The 11,749-nt window shown below is 46.0% G+C and overlaps 1 protein-coding gene across 3 annotated transcripts in view; it reads left to right on the top strand.

Annotated features, from left to right (window-relative positions):
* Positions 1-2,686, top strand: part of CCNY (cyclin Y) — a 126,250-nt gene extending 123,564 nt beyond the window's left edge. For all 3 annotated transcript variants that reach the window (XM_029239022.1, XM_029239024.1, XM_029239023.1), the window contains exons 9-10: positions 1,135-1,297; positions 1,958-2,686. In XM_029239022.1, coding sequence (XP_029094855.1) covers positions 1,135-1,297; positions 1,958-2,074 — 280 coding nt within the window. In that variant the 3' untranslated portion in view covers positions 2,075-2,686. The remainder of the gene's footprint in view (positions 1-1,134; positions 1,298-1,957) is intronic.
* The last annotated feature ends 9,063 nt before the right edge of the window (positions 2,687-11,749 follow it).

Here is an 11,749-nt window from a genome sequence, read left to right on the forward strand (position 1 = left end):
GCTCCCGCCCCCGTTGTCATAGCAGCGCTAGACGGGCTCGGATGGCTAGATGGGGCCCCTGGCCAGGAGCAGACGAGCTGCCCCGCCCCGCCCCCACCCCACCCCCGCCAGGAGCAGCCCGCCCCCACCTGGCTCCTCCCCGCCGGAGCTGGTCGCTTCTGGGGCTCAGTTCAGCTCTCACTTCCCGGAAGCCTTCCCTGGATCCCTCCACCCAGGCTGAGCTTGGTGCGCTCCTTTCAGTAACAGGAATTATGGAGCACCAACCTCATGTCAGGTGCTGAGCTGGGGCCAGGCTGCACCATCAGATGTCACGGTTTCTGGCTCCGAGGAGACAAGGAGGGGAGACTGTGATAAAGGACAGAAGTGATCCCGGGGTGCTGCCTGGAGAGGTGGCCCTGGAGCAGTGCTCCCAGACAGACCTGTCGCTGAGGACGCTTCTCCCCCCGCAGTAACTACCGAGAAGTAGGCCTGATGACAGGGAAGTTTTCAGATGCATTCTGGCCGCCCTGGTTCGTCTTCATACAGCTGTTTGGCTCCCTTGTGGACCAGGGGCTGTCGCTGAGTAGTTCTGAGCGGCCGGACAGGACCAGCAGCGGCAGCTCGCAGGAGTGTTAGAGATGCACGTTCTCGGGCCCACCCAGACCTGCCGGATCAGATGGGTGGGCCCAGCAGGGGGGTCCTCACATGCCCTGCAGGTGATGGGTGTGCGCTGGGGCTGGGGGACCGCTCCTCCTCCCGTGGTCCGGAGGAAGGCCGGTCAGCGCGTCCTCACCTCTGCTCCCGGGTAGGGCAGTCCTCTGGGTCTTGGGGAGGCCTGTCCTCCAGGCTGCTGTCCGCCCTCACTGGACTCCACTTGACAGCTCTCGACTGCATCTTCTGCCCTGTTTGAGCCAATGGCTCACGCGGAAAGGTGAGGCCAGAGCCTGCCGTGTGTGCGTGTGTGTGTGTGCGCGCGTGCACAGATGTTCTCAGTGTCAGGGTTGCCCTGAAGCACTTTCTGGTGATCATCCCAGTTAATCAGGACTCATCCTTCCGGTCACTGGACCAGGTGGACTTGGCTGTGTCCAGCAGCCTGCCCAGGCGGCCACAGGTGGGGACAGTGGCTGAGCTGTGCGTTTGTGGCTTTCTCTGCAGGAACGAGCTGGAGCGACAGTTCCTCGAATTGCTCCAGTTCAACATCAACGTGCCCTCCAGTGTTTATGCCAAGTATTATTTTGATCTTCGTTCTCTGGCGGAAGCCAACAACCTGAGCTTCCCCTTGGAGCCCCTTAGCAGGGAGAGGGCCCATAAGCTGGAGGTAAGAGGTGTCGGCGCCCGGCGGGTGCACTGCTGCCGACTGAGCTGTGTGCTCACGGCAGTTCCTGATACTGCGTGTCATAAAATAAGGACGAGGTGCCCTGGATTTAATTTGTACAACCTCATATTTTTAATAACCTTATTAATGGCGGTTTTTACTTAATGTGCACTGATTGTTTTTTAAGTCAAAGAAGTTTTTAAAAAACCTGTTTTAAAAAAAATGTACCCACAAAAAGAGTGTTCCCAGCATGCACTTTTATAAGGAAAAAGTTACCAGATGACCCTACCGATTGGGAATCCGAAAAAGTTTGATTCTGCCTTTTTATTTTTCATATTTTCAGAGTATTTTCTCCACAGCCCAGTTAGAGCCAGGGCCAGCCCCTATGGTCTTGGCCTGGGTTCAGGGCCATCACTGATAAGCTGTGTGACTCTTGTGTCTTACACTTGTGTGTAGCTCAGCTTTGCATGTGCACCCAGCTCTTCCCATCCGACTCTGACGGCTGAAAGTGTGGGGACAAGGAGGCTCACGGGTTAGAGCCCTCCTTCAGAGGAGGTGCAGAGGCCCTCTGCACCTTCATCCCGAGTGTCCTTGGTGCCGAGGGCCGGCCAGGGCGAGGGCGCTGGCTCCCGGCTGACCTGATTACCTCCCCTCTGCCCCCAGGCCATCTCCCGCCTCTGCGAGGATAAGTACAAGGACCTGCGAAGACCCACGAGGAAGCGGTCAGCGAGTGCTGACAATCTGACTCTGCCCAGGTGGTCCCCGGCCATCATCTCCTAACCGTGGGCGTCCCCGCTGGAGGCCGTGCCATCCCTCAGTTTCTCCTTTAGTTCGAGAAAAGACAGTCTTAGGGTGGTTTGGTTTTGTTTCTCCTTTCCTTTTTTTAAAATTCATAGCTCCGCCAGGCTGCCTTGATGAGCGCCTCCGCGCCACGCGCACGCGCAGCAGGCCTCCGAGGACGCGAAGTCGGTACCGTGGGATCCAGTCCAGCCTTCCCCAGCCCCGGAACAGCGCTTCCTTCGTGGAGGAAAGACTCTAACCCTGGAGGACGAAGGGAAGGGAAAGGAAGTCGGCTAGAGGCACGGAAAGCGGCTTGGCCATTTCCTAAGCCCGCCACCGTCGGTCAGTAGCCGGAACCGACAGGAAAGCCCGGCGTAGGTGACGAAGTTGGATGTGCATTCAAGTCGCACGCCGCGTTCACCGCCCCACCTGGATCAGTATGTCCCGTAAGACTTCTTGCATTCCTTCTTGCTGCTTCTCGGGGGTTTGGAGGGGGGGATTTTTGTTTGTTTTATTCTGTTTTGGTTTTGGTCCCACAGAGCAGAGAATATAGTTTGTACCCACCATGGCACAGACATCCAAATAAATAGTACTGGCTGTTTCTCTCTGCACAACTCCTGCGAGCTGTCTTCTGAGCTTTCTTCCTCTCCAGGGGGAGCGCTTGTCACGTTTCTGTGCACCTTTATTTTAGCCGGTTTTCTCCACAGTGGCAGAATCAACTTGACTGTAGTGCTGAACCAAACGTAGCCCTTCCCCCTGACTCCTCCCCCCGGGAACATTCTAGATCACATGGGTGCTTGTGCCTTCTGGTCCTGCGGTGGTTTCTCTCTGCCCTGACGTCCTGGTGGAGGCTGCTCCCCCGCGGCCCGCGTGGGAGCCCTTCCTCCCCCTGCCCACCCCCTCCTCTACTTCCACGTCCATTGTGCAAGCAATATTCCTCTCAATTTTTATATGTTTACTTTAAATCAAAGTTAGTCTATTTGTATAAAATTTTTTAAAAATCTAAAATTTAAAAAAATGGGGGTGGGGGTGGGTATTCCCGTGGAAGATCATTGAAGGGCAAAATGTTCCTATTTACTGAGGTATTTTTCACAGAATGATTGAATAAAAAACTCAACTTGCATTTTCATTGTGGGTGCTTAGTGAAGTTATACAAAATTAAACTGTGAAGGTTTATGCGTCATTAATTATGACCATCTATTTTCGTTTCTGACTATCCCTCATTTCCTTATGGGCTGGATAAAAATCTGTTACATCAAGTAAAATTAAAGGGTTAACGATAGCATACCACATCAGTCTTAAGAATCTGGGTCAGTGAAGCATACAATGCTTTGGGGTTTGCACATTTTCTTGGGTCACAAATGACAGAGGTTTCTAAGTTTTTCCTTCATCAGGTCTTTGAGGCAAATGGCAGCCAGAAATCTGTGTTTCACCTTCCTCCTGTGTGAGCTTGGAAAACTTTGGAATCTTAGGTTATTAGTCTGTGCCCTAAGCTCATCCACCTGCTCCCCAGACATGCCTGCTCCAGATGAGACATGCTTTGCTTAATGGGAGGGACTCGGAAACACCCAGCATCCCAAGAACACCAAGCCAAGTACTAGTCAGGTTCTGTGAAATTTGTTATCATGTGTAAATGGAACTGTTTGGGCCAGAAATACTGTCAAATTCTTTCTGGCTTAAACTTTCAAAAGCAAACAAGCAGAATATGAAAAGTTAATTATCTTTCCATTATAATTGTGTTGATACACTCTGTATGGGTTCCAGAATCAGCTTCTCTCGTCAAGTAAGAGTTAGATTTAGAATTTGAAATAGAGACCTAAACATATAGAAAATATCATTTTATATTCCCTAATCTATATAGCTTAAAAAGCGACATATTTTCTTAACTGAATACGAATACCTCTCAAATTAGTTCCTCCCATGTAAAGTATCGTATTTTACCCAACATCCATTTCAGGAAAGAGGTTCTGCTGCCTTTAAAGCAGACACCTTATTTTTATCCCTTTTATTTGAATGAGAGAGATTTGAAAATTGAATTATGTAAATATTTCAATGCATCTGCTATTATTTTATGGAGTTTATTAAACTACTTAAAAAATTGTATAGTCTATTTATTGTATGTATGTACATACAGTCTGATAACTTAAAGTGGGTTCCGTAAAACCTGACTCAGTCTTGTTTAGACTATTGAATATTGTTTTAGCCCTGTGCACTGGACTCTACCTCTGTATAGGAAAATTTTCCATATAAATGAGCATTGATCTGTATTAATTGGTTATGTTTCTTACACTAAGGATTTTTAAAACTCTGCTGTAAGTGTAGATTTCAGTTTTACTTTTGCAGTGTGAATCACTTGACACGAAGGTAGATACTTTAGGTTTGTTTTATTTTTCTACATGATGATGGAGACTTACATTTTGTTCTCTGGTTTGTTCTAAGTTTGCCAAAAAAACACCCGACAACAACCAGTACAGTACCTATTGATAAATCATCGTGATGTAATTTGTTTGCAAGGTGATTCATGCCCTACAATTAAAGCTGTATTGCTATTTAGGAACACATTGTCTTAGTGTAGTTTTTGAATGGACAGTTTTCATCATTAATGAAGGAAGAAAACCACACAATTTACTGACTTTAAGTTTAGATTTGACTTAACAAATGAAAGTATCCCAATGAAATTTTCCTTTTTGGTTTTTTTTTTTTTAAACTGGGAGAAGAGAAAGAAGTCAGGGATTTAAAACCAAATTGGAGGGCAAGGTGGGAGGTCCTACCAAGATTCCCGACGTGCCCTGTGCCTTATGCGCTGCCTGAGGCCATCGTCTGGCTCCTCTCCCAGGCTGGCTGGCTTCCCGAGCCTCTCCTCTTGGCCTTTGGCAAGACCATCTCCATCTTGGGCTTTCCCTTGGGTCTGGGGGTTTTGATCCTCAGCTGAGCTGCAGAGCAGAATTTTGGGAGTGAGCAATTCTGATCCTTTCAGGCTGCTTTTGGTAACCTCTCATCTGGGGCTGTATTTTACAGCTTTGAATTTTTTAAATAATAAAATATAATTCCTAGTTCATTGTAGGTACTTACTGTTAGATAAATGGATACAGAGAACAAATAGTGCCTACCTTCCTGCTGCATTTTTTGAATATGACACTGAGATAAAATTGAACAGGTTTTGTGGATGCTGAGTGAACCAGTTCTTTTCAAGAGCAGTGGAGAAGTGTTGTTATGTGTTCTGTAGGTGCTGAGTGATCCTCAGAAGGACTGGGGCCTCCTGGAGGCCTAGCAGAGCTCGCCACTTGTGTAGCAATGCCCTGTTTCATCTGTGATCCCTTCAGCCCCCTTGGCTTCAGTGGAGTCAGCATCTCAAGACTCCCGTTGGATGGATCATGGAGACATGGATTGTCTCCTGAAAGGCCAACCAGGGAGCCTCTAACCTTGTTGAAAAAGAGAAGGAAGTAGGGAACACACCCTCGAGTGAAATGGGAAAAGGACACTGGACTAATTTGGGATTCGTATTTTAAGCTCTGTGGGTTGCAAGGAAGGCCCCTGCACACACGTGCATTCAGGTCATGACTGGCAGCCCCCGAACACCGAGCCTTCCCAGCACTTCTGCACCGAAAACAGATCATCCCGCAGGTGCCAGCGGACCCCGTCAGGGGAAGGGAGGCGTGCAGGGGCTCGCAGTCACCAGGGCTGCTGGACTCGGACCGGCCCAGGGCGGGGGCTTCCTTCCACTTCTTCCTGGTAGGTTTTCTTACTAAGTTTGCATGTCTGGAGCTGCTCAAGGTCAACAGTGTCACTTTCCATTAGAAGCGTTCATCTCTGACTTGAAAGGGTCACAGGAGGCCTCTGTGTGTCTGCATCGCTGTGAGTGTGGGCTGTAGGTCAATGCCCGGGAGGTCCTGGTACCCACGTTGTCCATCGTAGGTCTTGTAGGAAGCACCCTGGAGGAACCTGTGTCCTTTAGGGACTCGGTCTGGGTAGGGAGCTTTATTCCTTAAAGAACTTTGTTTCAATAGAATGCAGGATAAAAGTACGGCATTCCAAAGTAACAGCCATTTTGAACAAAAATATTAAATGTAACTAGAACTTAGGCATAACATTTATAGTAACAAACATTGGTATTGATTTGTATTGTAATGGAACCTTGGGTTTCAGTCTCAGACCAAAGTTAACTTGCTTTGCCACCTTGGACAAGTTACTTCACCTCTCTGGATCACTCAGTGAATTTGACTGGCAGAGATACACTTGCTCACGTTTTCACCACCTGTCTTACTGTTTCTAAACACACTCTGCTCAGCCATTCTTGCATCACGATTGGTGGATGCTGCTCTGCGTGGATGTAGGAAGGCTGGACCCACTGAAAGACAAGTCCGAGCTTATCTGTGAGTTTCCCCGGGGAAATCGGTTGTCTCTTCCAGGGCGCCCTCCCAAAGAAGGGTGGCCATCGGCAGATACAGCTGTTCTTAGGAGGAGGATGTGGATATCCAGAATTCAGCTGCTGTCTGTCCCTCCTGGGTCTGCCCTAATGCACCTCAATCTGTAGCTTGTCCAGTTGGGTTTTACTGTACCTTGTGGTTCTTGTCCATGTTGATGGACAATGAAAATCTTGCAACAGTGAAGTTGGGCGTTGGAATCCTCCCCTGACAAATGTCTTGAGAAGACATCTTTGTGTTAGCCCCCAGGTGATGCTTATCCTTCTTAGACCTGCAGACCCAAAGCTCTGGGGGCCACCCTGGAGGAGAAGGCCTTCACTCCCGCCCTGTGGCACTTCCATGGAACTTGGCCACTTGCAGGCTTCCCAGATCTGCCTCTGCTCACCAGCTCCTGGATCTTCTGCAAAGGACTTGCATTTGGGGGGACCAAAGGAGTTGGGGGTCCACTCCAAAGAGAAGAGCCACATTTGGGGGCAGCATAAGGTAAAGCAGTGACTGTGCAGGGTCAGGACGCACGAGTATGAGGCCTCGCCAGGGCACACGGTCTGGCAAGTCTCAGAGCTTAGCTGGATTCCCAGAGCTTCATCTTTCTTTAAAGCAAAGAAATGTGTCACCCCCTGGGTCACCCTAAGATCCTTCCACTCCTAATACTCAGTTATCCTACGAATCACTTAGTTATTCTGAGATTTCCAGGAGCACTGTTGGGACTCACAAGAGATTTACTCACCCCTGCAATATTACGAAAACAAACACAGAATTTGGGAAAGCCTACCGTGAAGCGTTCCAGGGTCTCACCGGGGAGGGAAAGACGAATCTGGTGGGTGCATTTTCTGCTTCCAGTCAGGACCGTGAGTGTGCAGGTGGCCCACTGTCACTGAGGCAAAGTGGACACAGAAGGCCTGGGGCACCATGGGGATGGGACCACCAGGGCGACGGGACCACGTACAAACGGGTTCGACCAAGGCAGGAGGCAAGGAGACTTCATGCAGATGTTCATCTGACGAGAGTCCCAGGCGGTAACTGATCACCCTCTTGTGTTTCTGGTTCTTCTTCTTCTTCATCATCATGTTGTATTTTCATTTTTATTATATTTGATCGTTATCTGCATCTCTTCTATCAGCTTTTATAGTCCTATACTGACTGATGGCTTTTCAGAAGGTCAACAGTGGATTTAAAAGTACATTGGTAAGGAAAGACAAGATAGGGGTAGGGGAAGTAAGAAGTACAAACTACTATGTATAAAATGCATAAGCTACAAGGATATATTGTATAGCACAGGGAATAGAGCCGATGTTTTATAATAAGTATAAATGGAGTATAACCTTTAAAAATTGTGAATCACTGAAACTTATATAATATTATAAATCAACTATACCTCAATAAAATATAGTAATAAACAATAATAAAAGCTTACAGAAAGTATTAAAAAAGTACATTGGTACAGTAGATTGGCCTATAGATAAAGTGACTCTTTTAAAGCTTATGTTATTAAATGTAATGGGGAATTTAATTGGTGAGATTTTAATGTCTTCAAATATTTATGGCTATTCTGCTTTTTAATTTTTCAGAATTTCTCTCAGGCTTCCAAGATTTAAAAACAAAAAGGTTTTGTTAACACATAGTGAAAAATACATTTCTGTGATATCTTTGTAAGATTATTTCATGGTGCTCTAATCTGAGCCCTCTTTGGAAGAAACATGTGGATTTAAATTACGGAAGAGTTCCCTGATTATTGATTTCTGAAGGATTGAAAAAGTTAACGGTACAAGGGAGAAAATGGTACACTAAAACTCTTAAGGCATCCCCAAAGAGCTCTTGTTCATTAAGCCTTAGTGAATTCTTCAACATGCAGCCCCTCTTTTCCCGACTTTGTTTATTCAGCAAAGCCAAGAACGTGACCCCCCCCAAATTTTTTACACAAAATTAAAATGCTATATACTCATCAGAATAGTCAGAATCTTATTTTCCTTCTTAACTTATAAGTAGTGATCATGCAGTGAAGTAGATGTTCCATGTTGCTGCTAATTTTAGTTTGTCAGCATTTTCTGGAAGCAACCATGAGTCATATGTATTTAGACAGCTATGATTTCTGCCAACCCAGCTGGCTTCAGGAACTGCGGGTGGGGGGGGGTTCATTCTTACTTTATGCCGAAATCTGTTTGGGATGATGGCTGTTACCATTGGTCTTTTGACCTCTGATTTGCATTTATTTGAAAAATTTGAGTTGATCGTCCTTAATAAATAATCCCATTCCTATGTATTCTTACTTGGATAGCCCATGAAAACAAAAATCAGAGTTTAATTCACTGAGTAAAGCATTAGCCTTATTTTATAAGTGCTAAAGAGCAAGCATAATTTATTGCACAAATAAAACAAATAGTATGTGATTTTTTTCCTTAAATTCCTGCAGACACATGGATTTGGAATTCCTTTTCTAATTTGTGCTTTCTCTTCCCAGGAACACACTGGCTTACCACGCCTCACAGCACAAAGTGATACATTTCATGTCCTTGGGCTAAAATATTCTAGTAGATCCATTTTCAGAACTTAATCCCAGTCTTGAAATATTTAAATTCTTTTTTATATTTATTCCCCGGCGTGAGCCTGACACCTTGCATACATCGTTAATCCTTTGGGTGAAAGAGGATCAGCCCAACAGAAACATTCCTCTTTACATTACCTCCTTGTGGAATAAGGAAGGAGCAGAAAGGGATGTACGAACTTGCTCATCTGGAATCAGAAAGTCTCAGTGTTGGAATCATCACCCACATGCACTTTCAGATGAGGAAATTAGGTTCAGGATGTGAAGTGAAGGTGAAATGAACATGAAGGCCAAGTCTGGCTTTGGCTTTGGTAGCTAACAAATAATTGGTCCTGATGGGAACCATGTTGATTTTTCACCTTGAGTACCTTGAGGATTAAAACCTCATTGCAAACCAATAATTATGTAAGTGTTGATATTCAAAAGTCATACGTTCATAACTCCGTTCCATTTGAATCTGTCCTTCATTTAAGATGAACACAACTGACGGAAGTTATGGGTCCCATGTTGAACTGAGTTGCTGACTATGAAGCTAATAAGTCTAAAGCTTCCCTGACATCTACATTCCTGATTACATATTTGCAGCAATGAACCTGAAAGATCAATGTTATATTTACAAACTCCAGTGGTGAAATACGTGGACAGATCCTGCATACAGTTGGACATAATTTAAAATGTATGCCTCGTCCTTGGAGCTGTTCCTTTTATGCCACTCTTTACAGTCAGCAAGGACTCAGGGAGCCCTCCATGTGCACGCAGTGCTGTGCTGATAAAAGAAGGGAAAGACACTGTCCCTGCCCTTCTGGAGCTTACAGTTGAAGTACAAAGATGAAGTGTTATTTTCTCATAAATGAGGGGACAATAGGAAATTAGAATATAGACAGAATCTATGGATAAGGATCATATACTTATAGCTTAGTGAAAATATGCTAATGGACTACAGAAGTCAGGAAAGGCTTCCTAGCAGATGTGGGACTGTGGCGGAGCCCTGGAATCTTTGTAGGATACAAACTGGAAGAGAAAAGGGATTCTAAGCAAAGATAACAAGTGTGGCATGGTGAGGCTGAGGACCAGTGTGAAAGGATAAAAATATGTGCAGTACATCCAAGGGATACTGAGTAAGCAGGGCTGGGTTTGTCGGACCTGGAAACCTGGGCTTCTGCCAGGAGAGATCGGATCTGTGTGCTCACATTTTCATTCCTCCATCAAGGCAGCTGCTGGAGATAACTGCCTGGCCTCAGATGAGTTCTGCTATGGATTAGCTCTGTGACCCCAAGCAAATCACTTAACCTTTCTGAACCTCCATTCTCTCATCTGTAAAGTGAGGACCAAAATAGCACTTATCTCCTAGGACGATAATGAAGATTCAGATGAGAAGAGAACCCGTGCCTGGAACACAGTGAATGTTCAGTATGTGTTCGATATATTTTGATTCTGGCCTGCTGCCTGTAAGGACCAGGCTTCCTAGGCAAGCCCTTCATCCTACTTCGCTCACCTAGAGAAGATCATCCTGAATGCAGAGAGGACGTGGCAGCAGCATCTTCCTGTAGAAAGCCATTCTCTGAGTCATCCCCGAGGACCACAGGCTGGGGACTGAGGCAGCCTTCGCTTGTGCAGAGTCAAGAGATCCAGAAGGGCTGGGCAGGGTAGCTGAGGAGGAAGGAAGCACAAGAGGAAGTAAGTTAATCTCAGTGGGGATGAATCATCCAGTAGCTATTTGAAGCTGTTTCCCCAGGGACCATCCTTGCCTCAGACAGGAACCCAGCAGAGTTAGAGCCAATGACATGGGCATCAGCTTTGGCTTCACTGGAATGGCTAACATGTTCACATCCCCAAGCCCTCCTAGCTGCCATTTATACATGGAGAATGAACCCTTGGCCACACACCACGAGAAGGAAGAGTGACTTGGTCTCCCCAGGCCATTAAAGAGTTTCCAGTGCCTCAAAACGCAACTAGTAAACAAGCACTAAAATATCTGCATTGAAGGTCACCTCTGCCCGGGAGCTGCTGCCAACAGTCCTGGCCTTGTAGCACATGCACAGAAAAAACACAAACTACACTCACGAGTGGGATTCTCTACTTGGAATCCTGTCCCACTTCTGGAAAAAGTGTTCTCGGTTACAGTGTCAGAACTGAGGCTTCTGGCTACGGAAAAGTAATTAAAAGCTTATTACAGTTGCCAGGGAAATGATGTTCAAGAGGAATTTTCTATGTTATTTTATTCTATCTCTTGTATTCTATTCTATTTGTGGCTGCACTGCACAGCATGCAGGATCTTAGTTCCCCAACCAGGGATCGAACCCAGGCCTCCTGCAGTGGAAGCTTGGAGTCTTAACCACTGGACCACCAGGGAAGTCCCAAACACCTTTTTTTTCCTAGAGGAATTTTAAGTTATTTAAACACGGTAACTTTGTGAATTCCAAGCAAACTCAATTACACAAACTCAAAAAAAGGAGCGATTCCAAGAGTTTCTTTCAATTCAGATTTTAGTTGGTTCAAAGGAAATCTTGCTGCTAAGGCTAATGCCTTCTCTTGATCTCCTTATATGTCTGCTTTAGGACAGTGGAGATCAAGAGCATAAAGAAGAGGGATTTTCTTTAGTGTTCATTTTTATTTACATTGTTGCATAAGGTCTCTGTTCCCTCCATACTGTTGAGACATATTCTAGAGGGAGAGACCACCCCTTGCTGTGTGTCTCTACAGCTGGCT

This window comes from Monodon monoceros, unplaced genomic scaffold (genome assembly GCF_005190385.1).
Source record: "Monodon monoceros isolate NGI ecotype Baffin Bay Population unplaced genomic scaffold, NGI_Narwhal_1 Super_Scaffold_21, whole genome shotgun sequence".
NCBI lineage: Eukaryota > Metazoa > Chordata > Mammalia > Artiodactyla > Monodontidae > Monodon > Monodon monoceros.